We start from the raw sequence: 22,988 nt of genomic DNA, 5'->3' as shown, positions 1-22,988 counted from the left end.
TTCAATTGCTAAGTTGTGTTGATTCTTTTTGACCTTATGGTCCATAGCACCCTAGGCTCCCCTATCCTCCACTGTCTACTAGACTTAGCTCAAATTCATCTTCATTGCGTTGATGACACAATCTAACTATCTCATCCTTTGCGGTCTACTTTTCCTTTTGGCTTCAGTCTTTCTCAACATCAGGATCTTTTCCAATGAGTCTTCTCTTCTCTTTTGGTGGCCAAAGTATTTGAGCTTCAGCTTCAGTACAGTTAGTCCTCGATTTACAACAGTTCACTTAGTGACCGTTCGAAGTTACAACAGCACTGAAAAAAGTAACTTATGACCATTTTTCATACTTATGACCATCGCAGCATCCCCATGATTATGTGATTTACATTCGGATGCTTGGCAACTGGCTCATATTTATGACGGTTGCAGTGGTCCCAAGGTCATGTGATCCCCCTTTGTGACTTTCCGACAAGCAAAGTCATAGGGGAAGCCAGATTCACTTAACAACGGTGTTACTAATTTAACCACTGTAGTGATTCACTTAACAACTAGGGCAAGAAAAGTTGTAAAATGGGGCAAAGCTCACTTAACAAATTTCTCACTTAGCAACTTTGGGCTCAACTGTGGTCGTAAGTTACGGACTACTTATATCTGTCCTTCCAAAGAACAGTCCTTTAAGATTGACTGATTTGATCTTGAAATCCAAGGGAATCTCGGAGCGATGTCTCTGTTTTTTACTACGCTATCTAGGTTTGCTATAGCTTTTCTCCCAAGGAGCAAGTGGTGTGTTTGTTTGTTTTTTTAATTTCATGGTTGCAGTGAGACCACAATTACTTCTGGTGAATTTTGGAAACTAGTGATATATTTATGCTTGCTAATTTCTGAACTGCTCACCAGTATTTTTTAGTGCGTCTGGAAATGATAATGAGTTGATTAACCAACCTGGTTTTCTTTGTGTGAGTCCACATAGATAGTAGGAAATGGTTCCTTTCCAGTAGACATCAAAGCCTTTGAAATAATAAAAAACCCCAATTAATTAATGGGTAATTTTTAAAGACACATATTTCTAAAGTATTAACCAGAGGTGGGTTTCAGCCACGTGCACCAAGCCACACCCACAGAACCGGTAGTAAAATAATTTGAAACCCACCACTGGTATTAACCATTTTCCTGGTTAATAGATATAATGTATTTAATTTTAGTAACTTTTAAAAAATCCTAAATTCTGGATTATCGAAAGATGAATAATTGGTACCTAAAAACTACCTAGATGCTTCAGAAATACCCAAAGATACCTGCAAAGCTGTTTTGAAAGGTTTCTCCTCTGTCCCATCACCAGCATTGTCACATCCTTCTCGATCAGATACGTAAACCTCTCCTGCGGATACAAAAAGAATTATTCTTGGGGCTAAGCACAAAGTACACACACATACATACCTAGAGCACATGCATTGCTGAGCCCCTGCAGGAAAATGACCTGCACTTAACAAACTCCATTTGATCTTTCAGATATCAGGTGTGCCAAAGCAACAAGCAATCTACTAAATCTCTCTGGATCAAGGAATTCAATGTTATCATCTATAATATCAGCAGGCCTTTCAAACTATAAGGTCCATAAGCATTTGGGGAAGTGCTCTGGCTTAGATAGCCTGCTCATTTGACACCAATGGATTCAAAGCTTTGGCACCTTCAGAGAATGAAAGGATCCATTCAGGTCCAAAATCTCCTAAGTATGGGAATCCACTTTAAGACATCACCTGGGACAGCTGTCCAGCCACTATTCAAAACCTCCCCACCAAGCGGAGTTCACAAACTCACTGGGTACCATATTTTTTGGAGTATAAGACGCACCTTTCCCCCCCACAAAAAAGGATGAAAATCTGGATGCATCATATACTCCGAATGTAGCCCCGCCCAGTTCTCAGACAGAGGTTTCAGAGACTGAAAAAAGCATCAGAAACGAAGCTTCAGAAAAGAAGCCCCCCCAAACAGAGCTTCAGAGGATTTTTTTCTGAAGCTCTTTTTCGGAGGCTTTCAAAGGCAGAAAAATGTTTTTTCTGAAACAGAGTTTCAGAGGCAGAAAAAAAAGCAAAACAAAGCAAGGCACAGAGCTCACAACCAAGGAACCTGTTGCTAAAATTCACCTCTGGGAACAGCTGATTGGGGATATTCCGGGAGGCCCATCCACCTGCCAATCAGCTTTTTTCTTATTTTCCTCCCCAAAAACTAAGGTGCGTCTTATACTCTGAAAAATACGGTAACTTATTCCAATGTCAAATTGCTCATCCTGCTTTTTCTAACTGCAACCCGAATCTAATTTCCTGCAATTTAAGACAGTTTTCTTTGCTCTTTGGGGAGAATAACAGAAGATCTTCTTCTATGAGATCAAGATCTCTTGACCTTCTTCCGTGTACAGTCCTTTCAAGCGCTTGAAAAATGCTATCATATCTCCCTCTTAAAGCTGAACATCAGTTTCCTCAAGTCTCTGATTACAAAACTGAGTTTCCAGTGAACATCCTAGATCCGTGATGGCCAACATATGGCACACGTCCACAGGGGGCACACAGAGCTCTCTCTACGGGCACGCGAGCTGTCGTCCCAGCTCAGTTCCACTGCACATTCATGCATGCCTCCCATTGGCCAGCTGATTTCTGGGTCTTTGCCGCGCATGTGCGGGCCACATGTGGGAGACACGCGAGCATGCACATGGGGCCGGGAGGAGTGGCAGGGGTCGCGTGTGCATATGTGGGTGGGCAGGGCACGCGTGGGGGGGGGGGTCGCACGTGCATTGCACTATGGGTTGTAAGTGCAGGGAGGCTTACTAGGCCCAAAACGAGGCAGGGGGGTGCGGCATGGCCTCCCGGTCGCCTGTTTTTGCTCCCAGGAGGCCTACTAGGCCCAAAACACGGTGCGGGGGGAGCACGGGGGGGTTGCACATGCATGCACAGGAGCCGGGCACACAGGGGGAGGTCGCATGTGCATTGCATTATGGGTGCAGGTGCATGCTTGCACTTTCAGCACATGACAATGAAAAGGTTAACCATCACTGTCCTAGATGGAAGAGCAGCCAGAGGAGAATGTCTGGACATTTTATATATTCTCCACACAGGAGAGGCAAATAAATCCAACAGGCTGCAGGCATTCAGTAGAGTCCTTAATATTCCTTTCCCCACAGAATCTATGTAGTAGATCACTGTTTCCAAGGAAGGCAGGTGCAGAAGGATTTCTAAGCAAATCCACTCATTAGAAATATATTCTCTGTATCTACGAATTTTGTAATTAAAATGTGGCTGTTGTATTTTATCTCTCATGCTTTCCCTTTATTATTTCCCTTTATTCCCCGCTGATAGCACAGGCTGATAGCATCCATGCCACGCCGCATTGAGGCAGTAATTGATGGAAAAGGGGCCCAAACCAAGTACTGAGTTCATATGCATGCTTATACTTTTCAGAGGTCCGATATTGTTCTCTGTACAATCCTTCTTTTATTGATTTCATGTAATATTCTAATTTTCTGAGATTGTGAATTTGGGGTTTTCATGAGCTGTAAGCCATAATCATCAAAATTATGACAAATCAAGGCTTCAACTATCTCGCTTTGCATGTAATGAGTCTATCTCATATATTAGTTTCACCTTTTAAGTTGCATTACTGACATAAATGAACTTTTGCATGATATTCTAATTTTTCGAGTTTCACCTGTAAATTGTTTCAACTCCTACCCTCAAAACAATGCTACAGAGCACTGCACACCAGAAGAACTAGAGATAAGAATGTTTTTTCCCGAACGCCATCACTCTGCTAAACAAATAATTCCCTCAACACTGTCAAACTATTACTAAATCTGTACTACTATTAATCTTCTCATCGTTCCCATCACCCATCTCCTTCCACTTATGACTGTAACTTTGTTGCTTCTATCCTTACGATTTATATTGATATTGTTTCCGGATTGCTTATTTGTACCCTATGACTATCATTAAGTGTTGTACCTTAGAATTCTTGATGAGCGTATCTTTTCTTTTATGTACACTGAGAGCATATGCACCAAGACAAATTCCTTGGGTGTCCAATCACATTTGGCCAATAAAAAATTAAATTAAATTAAATTAAATTCTATTTCTATTCTTGGAAGTAATTCTTCCACTCTACTCTGCCCTGATCAACCCCTATTTGGAGAACTATGTCCAGTTTGTCTATGTCTATGTCCATCATTCAGAAAAGACAGTGACAAACTGAAGCAAAATCTGAGAAGGATTACCAAGATGATTGCAGTAAGCCCTGAAACCTATGAGTAGTAACTTTTCTTCAAGCCCTTTGAAGAATAGTCAAAGGATCTGAGGGTATAATATTTGACCTACAGACCTGGCCCATAGAATTGCCAAGAGTTTGTCAGGACTGAATGTCTGTAGTGATTCTCAGTCATCCAGGTCATGGTTTCCCGAAGGCAGTTTTTCAGGAAGCAACTGGACTTTCTTGTTTTTTCTTTGAAGAAGTTTTGCTTTTCATCCAAGAAACTTCTTCAGCTCTGACAGCTGACTGCCAGGAATATAAATCCTTCCATCCAGCCAGAGATGAAGAAGCTTCTTGGATGAGAAACAAAACGTCTTCAAAAAAAAAACAAAACAAGAAAGTCCAGTTGCCTCCTGAAAAAGCACTTTTGGGACAGGACTGAATGGGTAACATCATCATCATCATCATGATCATCGCATCTAGCCTACAAAAGAGATGAAGAGAGATATGAGAGTTGTCTTCAAATGTCACATAAAAGGGGGAGAAGAGGGAAGGCTATAATGTAGGGAAGGCAGCCAGGAGAAACTTTCTAAAGATTGCATCAGCCAATTGTCCTTCTTCAGGCAGAGGCTGGTGGTCATCGGCCAGAAATGCTGCATTGGATCTGCACCCAGAGGACTAAAATGACTTCTAAAATCCTTCCATTTTGTCGACACATCATAAAACACCAGGAACCAGGTAATAATGAAACTCATTGTTAAAGCACCAGCCTCTCTCAGCCAGAATGGGTTCCAGATCCAGTTTCCTTTCCCACAATCAAGAAAGTCTTTTTCTTTCCTTTGGGAAAGTGATAGAGAATCTTATGCCATGGGTCTCCAACCTTGGCAACTTTAAGCCTGGCGGACTTCAACTCCCAGAATTCCCCAGCCAGCAAAGCAAAGCTGGCTAGGGAATTCTGGGAGTTGAGGTCCGCCTGGCTTAAAGTTGCCAAGGTTGGAGACCCCTGATCTATGAAATTCCACCAAAAAAGGAATACAGAAAAACACCACGGGGCTAATGAATAAATAAATGAATGAATCAATGAATGAATCAATGGCCTGTATTGCGCTGCTTCCCGAATTGGGGACCCAGAAGCGAAAAGGGGGCAGACCCAGACGCACCCCCGCCTCACATTTCTCCTCGAATCCTCCTTTGTAATGCCCCGTTTTTCTCCCATGAAGAGGGGAATCCTTGCAAAAAAGGGGGGGAGCATGAGGGCGGACCCAGGTGGCGACCCCGGAGGCCTCCCGCTCCTTCCTCTCGCGTTTATCCCCGGCGCAAACGCGTGGGAAGAGAAGCGGCCGCGGGGCGCACGATCGTGTCCTTTTCCAACACGCCACGAGGCTGCGGCAGCTTTTTGCAAGCTGCTGCTCAGAAGCCCGGGCTGGCTGGGAACGCTGGGACTTGTATTCCCAAAGGATCCGGAGGTGGGAAGATTGCACCGACCCCTCCCGGGCTAGGTTTTCCTTTCGCTTCCCGGTTCTCCCGCCTTGCATTTTGCTTCGGCCTCGGTTCCCGGTGCCTTAAAGTATCGGGGCTGGAGGCCAGGCCTCTTCCTTCCCACCCACCCCCCACACTTCGGCCGCCTCCTTGCAAACTCACTCAGGCTCAGCCTGTCCGTTTTCTCCAGGATGATCTCCGACATGGTTGGTGGCTTTTTGGGAAAGGGTCCCCCAGGAAGGCTGGGCGCGGCGGCTCGCGGCTCGCTCAGCTCTGCGGTTCTGACGCGGGCTTGCAAGCCGATTGCATCAGGCTGTCGTAGCCAGCCCTGCCGCAAAGCGAGCCCGCCCCTTCCAGCCACCGGCTTTCTCATTGGGAAAGGAAGCGTCATCAGAAGGGAGGCTGAGCCGAGCAGGCGGCTGCCTTCGCCGCGATTGCGCCTTCTGCGGTCCGGTTTGCAGGTTGCTTCGGGAGAGGATGGGTGCGTGGGTGGTGAACAGGAGTAGCGAGAAGTCTGTAGAGATTCTCAGTCAACGACCCTCTAAAACAGAGGTGTCCAAACTTGGCCCCTTGAAGAGTGGTGGACTTCAACTCCCAGAATTCCCCAGCCAGCATGAGCTATAAATATGAGCAAGTTGCTGGCTGGGGAATTCTGGGAGTTGAAGTCCACCACTCTTCAAGGGGCCAAGTTTGGGCATCCCTGCTCTAAAAGGATGTAAAGGACCAGCTGTCTGCAAGGAGGATAAATCCTTCCATTCCCCACTATCCTGTCAGAGCTGAAGAAGCTTCTTGCATGAGAAGCGAAACATCTTCAAAGAAAAACCAGAAAGTCCAGTTGCCTCTTGAAACAAGCATCTTTGGGACAACCATGACCTGAGAATCTCTACAGACATTTAGCTATACAATTTGGGATGAACACCCTTGGAATGGTGTTGGGAGTAGGAATGGATTCCCAGAGGAAAAAATGCAAACTACAGGAACCAGGAGCACCACTCAGGTGACCCTGAGGACACAGATAAACCTCCAAGTGCTTCAACCACCCTTTTTTTTTTTAAATTTTGTCACAACAGTATATACAAGCACAAGCACGAAACAACCATACAACATATAAGCGTATATACAATGAAAGGAAACAATAGGACAGGAACAGTAGGCACTTTTGTGCACTTATGCACGCCCCTTACAGACCTCTTAGAAATGGGGTGAGGTCAATGGTAGACAGTTTTTGGTTAAAGCTTTTGAAAGGATGCAGATAACCAGCTCTCTCCAAGGAATATAAATCCTTCCATTCACCACATTCCTGTCAGTGCTGAAGAAGCTTCTTGGATGAGAAACGAAATATCTACAAAAGAAAAAAAGAAGTCCAGTTGCCTCCTGAAAAAACACCTTTGGGACAGCAATAGCAACAGCACCTAAACTTATATACTGTTTCATAGTGCTTTATAGCCCTAAGCGCAGCCTGCACTGGCTGCCGGTAGCCTTCTGGGTGCAATTCAAGGTGCTGGTTACCACCTTTAAAGCGCTCCATGGCTTAGGACCGGGGTATTTGCGAGACCGCCTTCTGCCACCAATTGCCTCCCAACGACCTGTGCGCTCCCACAGAGTGGGCCTCCTCAGGGTGCCGTCGACCAAACAATGTAGGTTGGCGGCCCCCAGGGGGAGGGCCTTCTCTGTGGCGGCACCAGCCCTATGGAACGAGCTACCTCCGGGATTACACCAACTCCCCGACCTCCGGGCCTTCAAATGTGAACTGAAGATTTTATTATTTCACCGAGCGGGACTAGCCTAAGAACGTATTTTAGCAAAATTTTAATGGGTTTTAATCGGTCTTTGACCGTTTTAGTGATTCGGCCACTAAATATTTGCTTTTGATTGTTTTAAAATAGTGTTTATTTATTATATTTATATTATAGTGGTATGTGTATTTTAATATTGGCTGTACACCGCCCTGAGTCCTTCGGGAGATGGTGCGGTATAGAAATGTAATTATTAATAAATAAATAAATAAATAAGAGGTTTACAGAGTCAACATATTGCCTGATTCCTGATTGCCTCAGTCCTCATTTTGAAGGATGGGAGGCTGAGTCAACCTTGAGCCGATCAGGATCGAACTGCTGGCACTGGGCAGGTTCAGCCTGAAATACTGTATGATAACTTCTGAGCCACCAGGACTTGGGAGATTGAACCAAGCTGCTTGCCTCAGGTGGAAAACTGAAAGGATCTGGACAGGCCTAGGGGGTGTTTCCGAGATGCAGAACCCTCCCGTGGTTGTAAGAATCAGTGCAGCCCAAACTGGGAAACATGTCAGAAGAGCCCTATTGGATCTTCTATATGTATCATACAGCGGAGACATGGATGCATAAGAGACACATGCAAACCAGGATTAGAGGGCTGCATCCCTGCCCCTTTTTTCTTCCCAACTAATTGTACAAACCAGAATCCAGGGGATAATAAACAACCATCCCTACTAGTAGTTACATTCTCCACGGAATCTGTCCTGTTTGCTTTTTAAAGTGGCCAGATTGCTAACATATTTCATAGTTTTAAGTGTGCCCACAGTGTGGAAATGGGAGGGGGTGTTTAAGCTCCTCTCTTGGATATTTGCCATCGATTTGTTGAGATGGTCACAAGATTTGATAAAGCCAACAACACATCCGTGGATTTTTTTAAAAAATTGGCATGTTTTAATTTTATCATTGTGGGAAGAAATATTCATCTGGTTCAGTTCCAAGCTGGGAGAAAGACACTGGAAACATGGAGGCTAACTGGAAAGATCGTTTATTGATGAAGCAGAACCACATGGGTTCTGGGCAGCTGACAAAATGGAGTTGAGTGTGTGGGGGTTGTTATACCTTCTCTTGGGCTTTGCACTTGAGCTTCCTGTTCCTGTGCAAAAACATGTATTTTATTGGTTGTTGTCAGATTCCCATGGGGCCATATAGGGGTTATGTAGGGGTCATAGCTGGCTCTATAGACAAAAGACAAATTCTAGGTGTTTGTCTGAGCTCCCAGGTTTGGTTGAAGTTTGGAATGCTCTGAGATGATGCAATGACTGAAATAGCTTTAGGAGATTATGCAATGTAGTGAGCTCTGTGTCTTCTGCTAAACGGTAGTGGGTTAATCCTATTATGTGCTGAAGTATCATGTCCTGTTCTTCTTAATCCCATCATCCTGGATCTGAAGATCCTTTGTTTTGTAGATAGGCTGGCCCAGTCTTTCTTAATGAGCACAAAATATATTGGGAGGGGGGAGCTATAAAGAATGGATCTGCTTCCTGCCTCTAAGAAACATGTTTCTCCATTTCTCATTTAAGGAAATACAATATTCTGAGTTTCTAATATTCATCAAAATATTTCATTCTTCTAGAAGGGGGAGCTTCCCACATCATAATGTTTATTACAGTTACAAGAGTGATTTTCTCTTCTATAAACAATAAAATCCCACTATGCCTCCTAAAATGGTTTGCTACTTTGTCAAGCAGTGGATTTAAAAAGGAAGCTCTCTGGAACGTATCTTATTTTACTTTCATTCCACTCAGATACTTACATATTCTCATGTTTTATAGCAATAATTAATTTGGCTACTAATAGGAGAAATGCTAAAATTTACTTCGTTTTGTTCTGACTATCAAATATGTGCAATAACACTTAATTGGAGAAAATTTAGTCTTCAGTTTTGTAGTATACCACATCACAACCTCTCCTGTTTTTTTAGAGCTTTGTTAAAGCTATGCTCCTTCCAGAGGACAGGAATTCCAAAGGTTTTTAAACCTAAAATATATGATGAACGGTTGCAGGAACTGGATATGTTTAGTCCAAGGGTGTCAAACTCAGTTTCATTGAGGTCCACATCCAGGTTGTGTTTGACCTTGGGGGGATGGGATAGGATGGGCAGGGCCAGGGTGGGCATGGTCAGCATGATGTTACTTGTTGGGGGGGCACCTGTGGCGGCCCAAGTGCTCTGTTAGCAAAAACGGGTTCCCGAGCTCTGTTTTCGGCTGCGACGGCCTCCTGCAATCCTCTGCCAGTAAAAACGAAGCTTGGGAGGGCCACATGAGGCCCTCCTGAGCTGTTTTCACTTGCAGAGGAACCACAGGCCGATCGTTCGCTGTTTCCAGGTCAGCCCTGCGGGCCAGATCTAAACACCCAGTGGGCCAGATCCGGGCCCCAGTCCTTGAGTTTGACACCCCTGGTCTAGTCTAACAAAGAGAAGGACTAGGGGTGACATGATAGTAGTCTTTCAATATTTGAGGGGCTGTCACAGAGAAGAGGAGGTCAGCCTTTTCTCCAAAGCACCTGAGGGCAAGACAAATAAGGGATGGAAATTATCAAAGAGAGATTTAACCTAGAATTATTTCCCTGATAGTGAGAACAATTAATCAGTGCAATGGCTTGCCTCCAGAAATTGTGGGTACTCCACCATGAAAGCTTTTTTAAAAAAAGATTGGATAGCCATTTGTTTGGATTGAGAATTTTCTTGATTGCTGGTTCAACTGGAAGAGGATTTTCTTCCTCTTCCCGTTGAACCAAGAGAACAGGGAATATGGATGATTGCTCTTTTACTGCCCCCAATTTTATAAGAATCAATAAATGCTACATGTGCGCACACTTACAATACCAAGGACGCTTTAATAAAAACATTCGAAGCAATGAAAATACTTCTTTTCACACCGGATAAAAACATTAAAAGGCACTTTACTTATATATACATAATGCTTTAAGAAATAAAATATTTACATTTTATAATCGAGATGCATCAATGTACAATCAATGTATTAAGTTGCAAATATTGCACTTAGATTAGAAGTCTGAAAGATAAAGACTAACCTCGTCCTCATTTCTGAATAGAAAAATCAATTTTTGAATCAAACTAATATCTGCTTTTGTTTATCAAAAAGCTGTAAACTTTTCAACATTCAATAGTAATAATGAAGGAATGTACCAAGTCCATGTTCCTTAGAGCAGGGGTCTCCAACCTTGGTCTCTTTAAGACTTGTGGACTTCAACTCCCAGAGTCCCTCAGCCAGCAAAGCTGGCTGAGGAACTCTGGGAGTTGAAGTCCACAAGTCTTAAAGGGACCAAGGTTGGAGACCCCTGCCTTAGAGATGAGCTCTGTTCATCCACCTACACAAATGTGAGGAGCAGTTGTGAATATTGAAACAGGATCACTTGGTGCATGCTGAGAGTATTGAAATGTAAACCATTTTCCAGTCCCAACACATTGAAATGTGCAGATGAATACATTTTTAAAAAGAACATCGTCCTCTTTTTACTATTAAAAAAATCAAGTAATAGATTCATTATAAATGCAAATTATTCTCTTGCTCCAGGTAGTGCTTCAATCCATGTTTCTCATTCCCACGAACAAGACGTATCACTCCCTCTGGTGACGATGCTTTTGATTAGGAACATGAACTTTCTGTGCCCAGAGGTCTGACCATTATTAAAAGCATGCAGCCCTGATCGACCAGTATAACTTTTCTTGAATAGTGCATTATGCTCTTTCCTTCGTAGATTTCACAGGTCTATAACCCGGGAGCAATTTTTGATGTGGGATAAACCTTCATACATCTCTTTTGCCACATAAGCGTGAAATTGGCATTGTCATCTTCAAGCATGATGCTGCTCAGATATTCTTCCTTCACACAAATCTTTCCAACATAAAAGACAGTGCTATAAAAGAATCGCCTCCAGTTGTTTAATGGCTAGATGGCCATTTCCCTTGACCAAGAAAAACCCAAGGATGAAATCAACATATCCAAGAGGAAACTCTCCACTGATTGACTGTCTTTCTTATTTCTCAAACCAATAACAAATCACACAGATTTGTAGTAAAGGTGAAAAGGCTGGGTAGAAAATACAGTACCGGAAAGGCACATCAATTCTTGCTGCTACAAAGCTGCTACACATTTAAAGAGGGGAGACCCCCACAATGCCCAGAGTGAAAATATATAACAAGCTATTGTTTTCCTGAAAATATATAACAGGCTATTGTTTTCCTGAAGGAACTTCTGGTGAAGACACCTTTAATTACAAGCTTGAATGTTGTTGAGCTTTCAGATGTCTGAACATTATTAAGAGCTTTCAGCTCCAATCAACCAGTACAATTTTGTTGGATAGGGCATTATGCTCTAAATGCTTACAATAGAAAAATGCACAGCTAGCTGAAAAAAAAAATCATTCTTAGGCTGCCAAATAAGAATGATATGATGGTAGAATAAATTAACAGAATGAAGTGGCACTCAGAATTGTGTTGCCATGGAGTGGTTTGTCTTTGGTGCTGAGGCGTAAAACCTCTCAGGTTTTTCTTTAAAAAACAACAACAACACTACTGTTTAAAAACACCTTAAAATTGTTGGGCTTGAAGTCCAAGGCATAAGGATATCAAAATAAAAACACCTTAAAATTGTTGGGCTTGATGTCCAAGGCTTAAGGATATCCTTCAGTTTCAAATAAAAGCAATGTTTATGCAAGGACGGAGAATTAAAAATACTCAGCCATTCGGTCTGTCCAATTTTAGTCCCAAACAAAGCAATTGGAAAAGAAAAATAATTAGACTGCTTTCATAATCCTGCACACGTTCTTCAAAAAAGAAAAAGAATCCATCGTCCTGTGTAAAAAAATAAACTTTTGGTGCTATCCTTCCTCTGCTTTCTGTGGGATTGGGGAAGTCATCAACTGTTTTCTTCAGCTTGCCTAATTTCGGCCAAATTGTTGCCCAGAACTGCTGTTAGGGAGGCTCGCCTTCGACGCATGATCCGTCCAGAAGCGATGAGGTCTGCGTAACCTCGCTGATGGGAGAAAGCGTATGCAGAACGGCGTCCAGTTACCCCGCGACGGATAACGCTCTGTCTTCGCTTCCACTTCTCCTCTTCAGCCTTGTACTTTTTGCGATTCTTCCGAATCTTTAAAGGAAACAATTGTAGAACAGATTAAGAGGCAGAAGGAAGCTCAGTAGCAGCTATTAGAGAAGATTTAACCTCTAAGCCTCCTGGCATTTTTATTATATTTTATTTATTTATTTTTGTCAAACATGTATTTTATGGCAGATACAAGTGTAAACATAATTATAAATACATGAAAAGGATACGAGTAAAAGAACTAGTAGTGATTTTTTTTTTTAAAAAGAATTTTGTCAACCCTGAAGCTGGCCTGACTGAGGCCATTTTGAGACTTCAGAATGGAACATGCTGGAACTGAGGGATGGGAGGGGGGGAATAGAGATAGTTGGGGTCAGGGGTCACCAACCTTTCGGACCTCAGGGACCACTAAATTCATAATTTTAAATCCTGAGGAGCACTATTATGATCTGCGTAATGACCAGCTGGGTGGGTGTAGCTAGATGGTCATGTGACTGGGTGGATGTGGCCAACTTGATGTCACTCACATCAAGGGGTGCCTTGCCAGCCTCTACTCACCCCTCCCCTCCCACCCACTCCTCGCCTCCCTGCCCAGGCTCCTTAGGGCCCCAACAGGTGTTGAAGCTAAGCAGCCACCATGAGAAAGAGTTGGCCAAACAGCTGGCTCAGTTCAGATTGGATCTGACCGAGAAGGAGGCTCAGCAGAAGCGCCTCATTGAGGACTACAAGCAGAGGGAAGACCTGCGGGAGTGCAAGGCCAGGTACTGGCACCTGGATGCTCAGCCGGCTGAGATGGTTAGCCAGTTCCAGGCCATGATGCAGTCCAACTGGAACAAGGCCCTCTGGCTCTTTGCCACCAGCGGCACTTTCCTCCAGCCTTCACCCAAAGCCCGACACCAGGAGGCTGAAGCAGACCCTGAGTCAGAATTTCTGACCCACACAAAGGGGGAGATTCTGCAGAAAGTGTTCATTGCACGTATCCAGCCCAGGGCCCATAGTTTGAGGACCCCTGATTTAGTGCAATATAAAAAATGCAAATAATTTTTCTGCGGACCACCAAAATTTTCTCACGGACCACCAATGGTCCCTGGACCACCAGTTGGTGACCCCTGGTTGGGGTGTTGTAGCCAAAACAAAATACTTTCTCTTGGGAACCAAGGACATTCCTGCAGGTGCTCGGAAGGAGGGGACTGTGGTCACCTAGCAACTGGACTGCATCCTGATTGGACCGTGTGACTAGTTGTTTTGGGAAAGTGACAAACTTTTACTTTTAATTAGGTGAAAACTGCAGGAATAGTCAGAGTTGGTTTTAACCAGCCCATGCCTGTATGACATATCCAATAAACTTATTCTTTGAAGAATCTACCTGCCTCAGAGTTTTGTTTGCTATGGGTATGTTACTTGGAACCCTGACAAATTTATTTTTTAAAAAAAAAAATCCTCTCTGTGACTGAATGTTGGAACCATAATTTTTCAGATAAACACAATACAACAAATGCTCAATCAAACTTGGGAATGGAAGTTCCCGCACTCCTACACATGGCTGAACTGGTGGAAAAGACAAACCGAGGGTCCCACATTTCAGGTTTGTTCCTACTACTCTAAATACAGGTAGACTTCAAATTATCACTAATTGCTTAGTGACAATTCAAAGTTATGGTGACATCCCCAAAGGGTACTTACGACCTAGTTCTGAAGTTCTGACAGACACCCCCTTAAATGCTTACTGACAGCAACTAATTTTCATTTATGGCTCTTCGAACCATGTGACTGAATTTTACCTTGGTTTTGCCCCAAACCAGCATTTACTTCTGGGTTGGGGCAAAACTGGTACTTAGTGATTAATAGGTTTGCTTCATGACCATTGCAAAAAAAGGTTGCAAAATTGGGTGGTTGTATGGGTGACCTACTTTAAGAGTATCGCAACTCATTATTATTATTTTTTGTCTTTTAATAACCCCATAATCTCTTGCATTGGGGTGGGGTCAGGGCAACTCAATGGAGCTGAATGTTTATTGGCTGGATGCCCTTCCTGTCGTCAACACAGAGTTCGCAGCTGATATTTACTCATTCTGCCCAGTGAGAGAAATAACTGCCGCTACCTAGGAACGAACTCACAGCCTCCTGATTGTGAGATGAGAGCTCTACCTCTAGGCCACTGAACCACACGCAACTCATGATTCATGATTATACAAAAAAACTTAACAATAATAATAATTTTATTGTCATTGTACGTATATATGCAATATACCCATACAACGAAATTCACTTAACACCCAAAGACCAGGCCCAACACATCTAACAATCCCCTACCCACCACAAATTCCCTGTCCCTAAACCAACCAAACATCTACACAATAGACCAAGTAATACTGTCCAACAGCTCATTAATGGTGGCCCTTTAGTCAGGGGTGAAATGTTCCCGGTTCGGACCGGATCGCCCAATCCGGTAGAGATGGCGGCGGATGGTTCAGAGAACCAGTAGCAAAAATCCCTGCCCCCCCCTCCATTCCCAGCTGAGCCGTGTGACCATCAGAGAATTTTTTTTACTTTTAAAAGCATTTTTTCTTCGGCTGAAAAAATGCTTTTAAAAGTAAAAAAAACAACCCTCTGATGATCGTGCGGCTCAGCTGGATCATTAGAGCCCTTTAAAAGCATTTTTTCTACAACCTCTTTGGCTGAAAAGGTTGTAGAAAAAATGTTTTTAAAACTCTGGCATCCCAGCTGAGTTGCCTGATCATCAGAGGCTTTTTTCTTTTAAAGGCAAAAAAAATTGTGTTTTTTTTTTAAAAGCCTCTGACGATCAGGCAATTTAGCTGGGATCGCCAGAGCCTTTTAAAAGCACTTTTTTAGCCAAAGAGGTTGTAGAAAAAATGCTTTTAAAAGTTAAAAAAAAGTTGGCCACGCCCACCAAGTCACATTACCACCCCCACCACCAAGCCACGCCCACAGAACCAGTAGTAACAAATTTTACATTTCACCGCTGCCTTTAGTTCATTGTTGAGTGCAATTACAGCTCTGGGATAAAAGCTATTCAGAAAACGTGTGATCCGAGTTTTAATTGTTCGGTATCTTCCGCCAGAAGGCAACAGTCCAAAAAGATTGTAAGCAGGATGGGAAGAATCTCCAAGAATGTTACACAACTTCCTCATACCAACTCTTCTTCAACTTGCTGGTAACTTGGATTAATAACCGGAATCTCCTACATACCTTTTCGCTTTTTGTAGGCCAGATGGTCATCATCAAGAACCGGAGGGCAATGATGGGCAGCAAACAGAGAGCGACAGACAGTATTATGGTCAACCAGATATATGGCTGTCGGAGGGCATTTGCAGCGGTACCTGGGAAGGAGACATGACAGTGAGGTGGCTGATACATGTGGAGTTCCTTCAAACCAACATAACCTAAAAGCAATCTTTAGGGTGCAACAACAGAGGCATCTCAGGGACATCAGCAAATGATGAAAGCCACATCACACTGTGAGATTCGCTCCCACATATGTGAGAATGGAGGGCAGAGCTTCCATTGCAATGATGTCGTGTTGCTTTGTTTTAAGAAGTGCATCAGATCCTGCAGGAAACCTTACGTTGTGATATGACTGCACAGGTGATACCTTTCTGTTTGTAAAATACAGGTAGTCCTTGACTTAGGACATGACTGAGGTCAGACAATTATAGTTGTATGCGTGGTTTAAGCGGGCCATCAGTCTGATTTTATGACATTTTTTTGGGTAGTATTAAACAAATCACCATAGCCATTAAGTGAATGCCAAAGCCATTAAGCAAACCCATTATCTGCAATGGGTGTTTTTTTGGTCAGAAATGGGGAATAAATATGGATTTCTGGCAAAACAAAACTTTTGTACTAAGTTTTTTTTATCCTTTTGCATTTGTTCTCCATCCACAGTTTTTGTACAGCTTAGAAAGTGGTTGTCTTTCCACATAATTTAGCTCATAGGTTTAGGTTTAGCTCATAGAATCATCCGTTGTAATGTCCTTCCTGTCAGTTACTTCTTCAGTTTCAATAACAATAACACAAGAGCTACCAACAGATTTAAACTCAATGTCAACCGCTCCAGTTTAGATTGCAGAAAACACAATTTCTGTAACAGAATTATCTATGCTTGGAATGCATTACCTGACTCTGTGGTCTCTTCTCATAACCCCAAAAGCTTTACTCAAAATCTATCCATGGTTGACCTCACCCCATTCCTAAGAGGACTCTAAGGGGCGTGCATAAGAGCAAAAACGTGCCTACCGTTCCTGTCCTATTGTTTCTTCCCCTATATATATATATATATATATATATAGGTCTTTGGTTGTTCGGGTTTTCTCCCGTGTAAAATTGGAAATGTCTTGGCAATGTTTCGACGAAGTCTCATTCGTCATCTTCAGGCTTCAGCTTCGTGCTTCTGCTTCGTGCTTCGTAAAATTTCCAATTTTACACGGGAGAAAACCCGAACAACCAAAGACCTACATACAAACACCCGTGAAAACCTCAGAAAACAAATATATATATATATATTTTACCTTGTTTCTCCTCATATATATGTTTATATATTATATAATCCTTTATGTAATGCTTGTATATATTGTTACGACAAATAAATAAATAAATAAAAAATAATGGTTTGTTCATGCATAATCTAAATAAAAATACTTTTTGAGGTGTTTTGGGTTTAACATTCTGATTTGTAAACCTTGTTGTTTGGCTTCATGGAATGTATGATTCTAGAACAATGTGACTTTTTCCAGGAATTATACTTAAATTGTATTTTGTACAAAGGATGAGTCTAGTTTAATTGCTATTTTTAAAAAAATTATTGAAATGTATCAAAAAAATTTTAAAAGTATAAACTCATTTAACCTCATAAGTAAAGGCAGTGGTTAAGGTGTTGCCTGACATAATGCCAGGTCCAACTCAGTTCTCAGCTAAGAAACCTTACTGGGTGACTTTGGGCCAGTCATTCTCAGCCTAATCTACCCTACAAGGTTGTTGTACTGGGAGTAGAAATCTAAGGTGCCTGAGCTCCTCCAGGAAAAATGGGATTATAAACCTAACTACCAAATCAGAAGAAAATATGCACGAGTTCAAATATTAAATCAAATAAAGCGCCATAAAGTGCTAATGTATATTTTAATCTAGCTGTCTGGAACACTGACACCAGCATTATTGTCATAGAGGTAGTCTTCGACTTACAACAATTCATTTAGTGACCAAAGTTACAATGGCACTGCAAAAAGTAACTTATGACCTTTTTTCACAGTAACACCATTGCAGCATCCCAGCAGTCACATAATCAAACTTCAGATGCTTAGCAATGGACTCATATTTACGACGGCTGCAGTGTTCCAAGGTCGTGTAATTGCCTTTTGTAACCTTCTAACAAACAAAATCAATGAGGAAGTCAGATTCACTTAACAACTGCAGGGATTCAGATAACAACTGTGGCAAGTAAGGTCCTAAAAGGGGTCAAAACTCACTTAACCAATGCCTCACTTAGCAACAGAAATTTTTGGCTCCATTGTGGTCGTAAGTCGAGGACTATCTGTATTACTGCCAAGTTTCATTACATTCTTTAAATTGTGTTGGGTCATTTTAGTTCCTTACCTTTTGAAGCTTACAATCTTTTTCAGTCCAACCTTGAGGTACTAAGCTTTTCTTTTTTTAAAAGAAAAGTTCATCTGGGATACACAATTTTTACATTTTCCGGGTAACTTGTTTACAGATAGAAAGGGGAAAAAAAATCAGTACCAACCTGTAAACTGAAACACGGAAGGAAAGAGGACGTGGATCCCAGCACTGTGCAGATCAAACATGATGCCAAAATAAAGTGCAATACTCCCAAATATTGAGAAGGCATTAACAAATGTCCAGTAAGACGTGTCCATTCCAATCTACAAGCAAACAGGAGAACAAGACAGAAATATGAGGTCCATAAACAACAAGATAGATGCTGGGAAGGAAGAATGGCAGAGCGCAGCATTCCTGAAACTGTGGACCAATCCTGACGTAGGAATGACATGATTAAAATGAGAAATTTAGAAGGAAAGGGAATCACATGATTAAACAAAAACAGCAGCAAATTGGAAAAGCTATCAAAACTAGTTCCAGATTTTGCTTGTATAATCATTAATTTTATTTGGGAAGAAGGAGTCATATAAATTTCTGGAGCTTCTGGAGTAGAATCAATTCTCTTTATGTTTAATATGGAAAGTCTATGGAGGTTCTCAGTCATCCAGGTCATGGTTGTCCCAAAGGTGCTTTTTTCAAGAGGCAACTGGACTTTCTGGTGTTCCTTCGAAAATGTTTCGCTTCTCATCTAAGAAGCTTCTTCAGCTCTGACTGGATGGTGGGGAATGGAAGTTTAATATGGAAAATTGATTGGATTCAGTTTTAATTTTAATTGGATTAAGGGATGTGCATAAGCGCACCAACATGCCTACCATCCTTGTCTTAATGTCCCCGTTTATTCGTATCCATTTCATGTATTCATAATCATGTTTATACTTATATCTGTTATCTTATACATGCTTGACAAATAAAAAAAATAAATAAATGAAATAAATATTGTCCAATTTCCATTTCAGCGTGAGGAGGAAGAAAGCCAGATCCTCAAATTTTCCTTCTGATTTCACTGCCTCTAGTTCATAATAGTGAATTCCTCCAATCAGCGTTTTTCCTTTCTTAGCAAAAAAAAAACCCCCGTCAGGTTTGATGGAAAGGGAAGATTTATCTTGGTAAAGACATTAGCAAGAATTACAAAGTCTCCGAAAGTGAATGCCAAGCTGGCATTTTAAAGGAGCTACAGATAACCTTTGAGTTATGACCACAATTGGGAACAAAACTTCCTTTGCTAAGCGTGACAGTTACTAAAGTGAGCCATGCCCAATTTTACGAACTTTGTTTGCCACAGTTGTTAAGCAATTCATTCTGGTCATTAAATGAATTACCGTATATACTCGAATATAAGCCGATCCGAGTATAAGCCGAGGTCCCCAATTTTACCCCAAAAAACTGGGGTAAACTGGGGACTCGAGTATAAGCCGAGGGTGGGAAATGAGGCAGCTACCGGTCGGGGAAACCCTCCCTCCCTCAGCCGAGAAGGCTGGCGGCTCCCCCGCCCCGCCCTCTCACTGCACCGGCAGGGCTTCCCCGCGCTAATGCAAAAGCCCGCCAAGTTTGCGCCATCCGGTATAATGTGAAAAAAAGAAGAAGAAAAAAACTCGAGTATAAGCCGTATATACTCGAGTATAAGCCGAGGGGACGTTTTTCAGCACAAAAAACGTGCTGAAAAACTCGGCTTATACTCGAGTATATACGGTATGCAGTTGTTAAAAGGATCCAGTGTCCCCCATTAACTTAGTTACTTGGAAGCTGGCTGGGCAATCACAATGACAATCACTGATGCTTCAACTATTGTAAATACATGCTGGTTGCCAAACACATGAATTTTGATCATGGGGAGGGAGACTGTGGGGACACTCTGATGATTGTAGGTGCAAGAACTGCTCATAAGTCACTTTTTTCTCAGCACCGTCGTAACTTCGAATGCTCGTTAAATTAATGGTCATAAGTCAAGGACTGTCTCTTTGGAACAATGAAGGCTGATTGACTTGCCTGAAAATTAACTGCAATTATGAGAGAAGATGAGGCAGTGACCGCAAATGACTGGTAGTCGGAAGGAGCTTCTCCATCCTGTCCCATGGTTTGTAGGTAAGCACCGTACGGTATGAAGAAAATGATCAGTGAGGTTATAACGCCATGCAGCAGGCTTAAGAAGAACTTCTTGTAGTTAAAAAGCAAGTCTTTTTGTCCCAACATGTACAAGTTAGGAAAACGTATGCTCAGTTTGTCACTCACGTCCTGAATCGAAAGAAGTAAGACAAATGACAATCCAGTTGTGGTTTTGTTCAAAATCATTTATCATGTTATGCATCCCCACAGCGGATGTGCACCATCAAACATAAAATAGAAAAACAGCCACATTTTAGTTAATACATCAGGGGGCAAAAATGAGTTGGCAATGCAAAATATCTGCAGAAAATTTAAAAAGAAGCTAGATTTCTGTTGTTTGAGAAGATACACGTTAACTTCCTGATAAGACTTCTTGAGGCCTTCCACCCACCTACCCATCTTATAGAAAAAATAGAGAACTCAACCCTCACCTTGCAATGTTCATGCACAGGCCTTCTCCTTTTGTATGTCCAAATCAATGTTCAGAGAGGACCAGTGACATGCTCAATGCTTGGGATGACTCCACTCACACTCTGAGTCATCACAAAAGCTCGCAACACGTAAAAATATGTCTACTTTGTTTCCACGAAAATAAGACATCCCCTGATAATAAGCCCAATCGGGCTTTTGAGCACATGCGCTAAAATAAGACTCCCCCGAAAATAAGCCCTCCCCAAAAATAGAGCTGGAAATCAGGTAAGACGGCAATTTTGGCTCCACGTGCCCCAAAATAATGAGACCATCCTGAAAATAAGGCCAAGCGCTTATTTGGGGGTTCAAAAAAATATAAGACAGGGTCTTATTTTCGGGGAAACACGGTAGTTGAGTGCAAAGAAGGATCAAGAGTGATAGGATGGCAGTGTTTCAATATTTGAAGGGCTGCCACATAAAAGCAATGGATGGAAACTAATGAAGGAGAGAAGCAACCTAGAACTAAGGAGAAATTTACTGGCAGTGAGAACAATTAATCAGTGGAACACTTGGCCTTCAGAAGTTGTGGGTGGAAGTTTTTAAGAAGAGATTGGACAGCCATTTGTCTGAAATGGTACAGGGTCTTCTACTTGTGCAGGAGGTTGAACTAGAAGACGTCCAAGGTCTCTTCCAACTCTATTATTCTGATAAACAAGTCAGTCACTAAATGAAGACTTCCTGTACTCTCAAATTGAACAATACAAGAAAACTGTTAATTTCCATGGTATATTTGGTGAGTAATAAGCTTATGTTTTACTCTGCTCTTTCACTGAATTAGCAATGACTAGATTGCCTATGAAGGATTCTAATGATATAATAGGTACTTCATAGGCAAATGGCAGCTTCAAAGTTGTGTCATTACCATAACAAACAAAGTAGCCACATGATGGCACTATTTGTCTAATATTAATGCGATATAATGCTAAACACTGGGAAATGGTTTTGCAACGGAAAGGATAATCCTGACATAGTGGCTATAATGCACTAATAAGCCAAAACCAAAGAAACCATATCATGACTTATTGTACTCTGTGAATTTAGTCAACAGAAATTTCAGAAATTTGCATCGCACACAAAAGCAATGATCAACTCATTGCTTCAGACCTCTACTCCTCTGCTTGCAACAAAATACCTTATGCCACCAGACTTGAAATTCTGGGCTTAGAAAACTTAGAACTACGCTGCCTTTTGTATGACCAAAGCATAGCTCATAAAATCGTCTGCTAAAATGTCCTATTTGTTAATGACTACTTCAGCTTCCACCACAATACATGAGCACATAATAGATACAAAATTAAAGTGAACCGCTCCAAACTCGATTGCAGAAAATACGACTTCAGCAACAGAGTGGTCAATGCCTGGAATGCACTACCTAACTCTGTGGCTTCATCCCCAAACCCCCAAAATTTTAACCTAAGACTGGCTACTGTTGACCTCACCCCATTCCTAAGAGGTGAGGCGCATAAGAGCACCAGAGTGCCTACCATCCCTGTTCTAATGTTCCCTTTAATTGTATTCATTTTATGTATTCAATTCATGCTTATACTTATATATATTATCTAATATGTACTCAACAAATAAATAAAATAAAAAATAAACTTTTAAGGATCAATTTTTAGTTTATTGTTCAGACAAACCTGGTCAAGTAATCCAACAAGAAGAACTGGTAGGCTGGAATATAATACGTTGTATAGTGTGATAAACCAATCCTCGTACGCTGTCTGTAATTGCAAAGAAAATATATTACACCTTTAAAAACATTTTATTTAAATTAAATTAAATTAATCCATATCAGAAAAAGCAATTTTGGCTACAAGCAACAATCAAATAAAACAACAAATTTAAAACAATATAAAAATCCACATCAAAGAGTAAGTATTAACAAAAGGAATATACAAACCCTAGGTAAAGCGGGGAACCTAGTATAAGATGGAGCCAATCAAGTGGCGTGTCTGATTGATGATTGTTGCCGGAAAGGGTGGGTTTTTTTGTTTTTTGTTTATTATTTGTATACTGGGTTTTTATTTTCGTAAGCCACCCAAAGTCACTGAGAGTAAGTGGGTTGCCATATAAATTTTCTTAAATAAATAAGAAATGACCAGCTCAACAATGGAGCTATCGAAGTATGTCTTCTCTGGAAGCCCCAGGCATGATGACATAACCAGATCTTGAGGGACTTCCGGAATATCAAAAGGGGTGGAACTAATTTCAGGGGGAA

The 22,988-nt window shown here is 41.7% G+C and overlaps 2 protein-coding genes across 3 annotated transcripts in view; both read right to left on the bottom strand.

Annotated features, from left to right (window-relative positions):
* The window catches only part of NARS1 (asparaginyl-tRNA synthetase 1), a 34,868-nt gene extending 28,835 nt beyond the window's left edge, over window positions 1-6,033 (bottom strand). Inside the window, exons 1-3 of the mRNA XM_058170490.1 lie at window positions 5,866-6,033; window positions 1,287-1,369; window positions 934-999 (exon numbers count right to left, since the gene is read on the bottom strand). Of these exons, the coding sequence (XP_058026473.1) occupies window positions 934-999; window positions 1,287-1,369; window positions 5,866-5,908 (192 nt within the window). The 5' untranslated portion in view covers window positions 5,909-6,033. The remainder of the gene's footprint in view (window positions 1-933; window positions 1,000-1,286; window positions 1,370-5,865) is intronic.
* A 4,760-nt stretch (window positions 6,034-10,793) lies between these two features.
* Window positions 10,794-22,988, bottom strand: part of ATP8B1 (ATPase phospholipid transporting 8B1) — a 36,646-nt gene continuing 24,451 nt past the window's right edge. For both annotated transcript variants that reach the window (XM_058170488.1, XM_058170489.1), the window contains 5 exons: window positions 22,408-22,491; window positions 20,183-20,428; window positions 18,321-18,459; window positions 15,773-15,903; window positions 10,794-12,607 (listed from right to left, as the gene is read on the bottom strand). In XM_058170488.1, coding sequence (XP_058026471.1) covers window positions 12,377-12,607; window positions 15,773-15,903; window positions 18,321-18,459; window positions 20,183-20,428; window positions 22,408-22,491 — 831 coding nt within the window. In that variant the 3' untranslated portion in view covers window positions 10,794-12,376. The remainder of the gene's footprint in view (window positions 12,608-15,772; window positions 15,904-18,320; window positions 18,460-20,182; window positions 20,429-22,407; window positions 22,492-22,988) is intronic.

Source organism: Ahaetulla prasina, chromosome 2, assembly GCF_028640845.1.
Source record: "Ahaetulla prasina isolate Xishuangbanna chromosome 2, ASM2864084v1, whole genome shotgun sequence".
NCBI classification, from domain to species: domain Eukaryota; kingdom Metazoa; phylum Chordata; class Lepidosauria; order Squamata; family Colubridae; genus Ahaetulla; species Ahaetulla prasina.
This window is presented reverse-complemented; position numbering and strand designations above follow the sequence as displayed.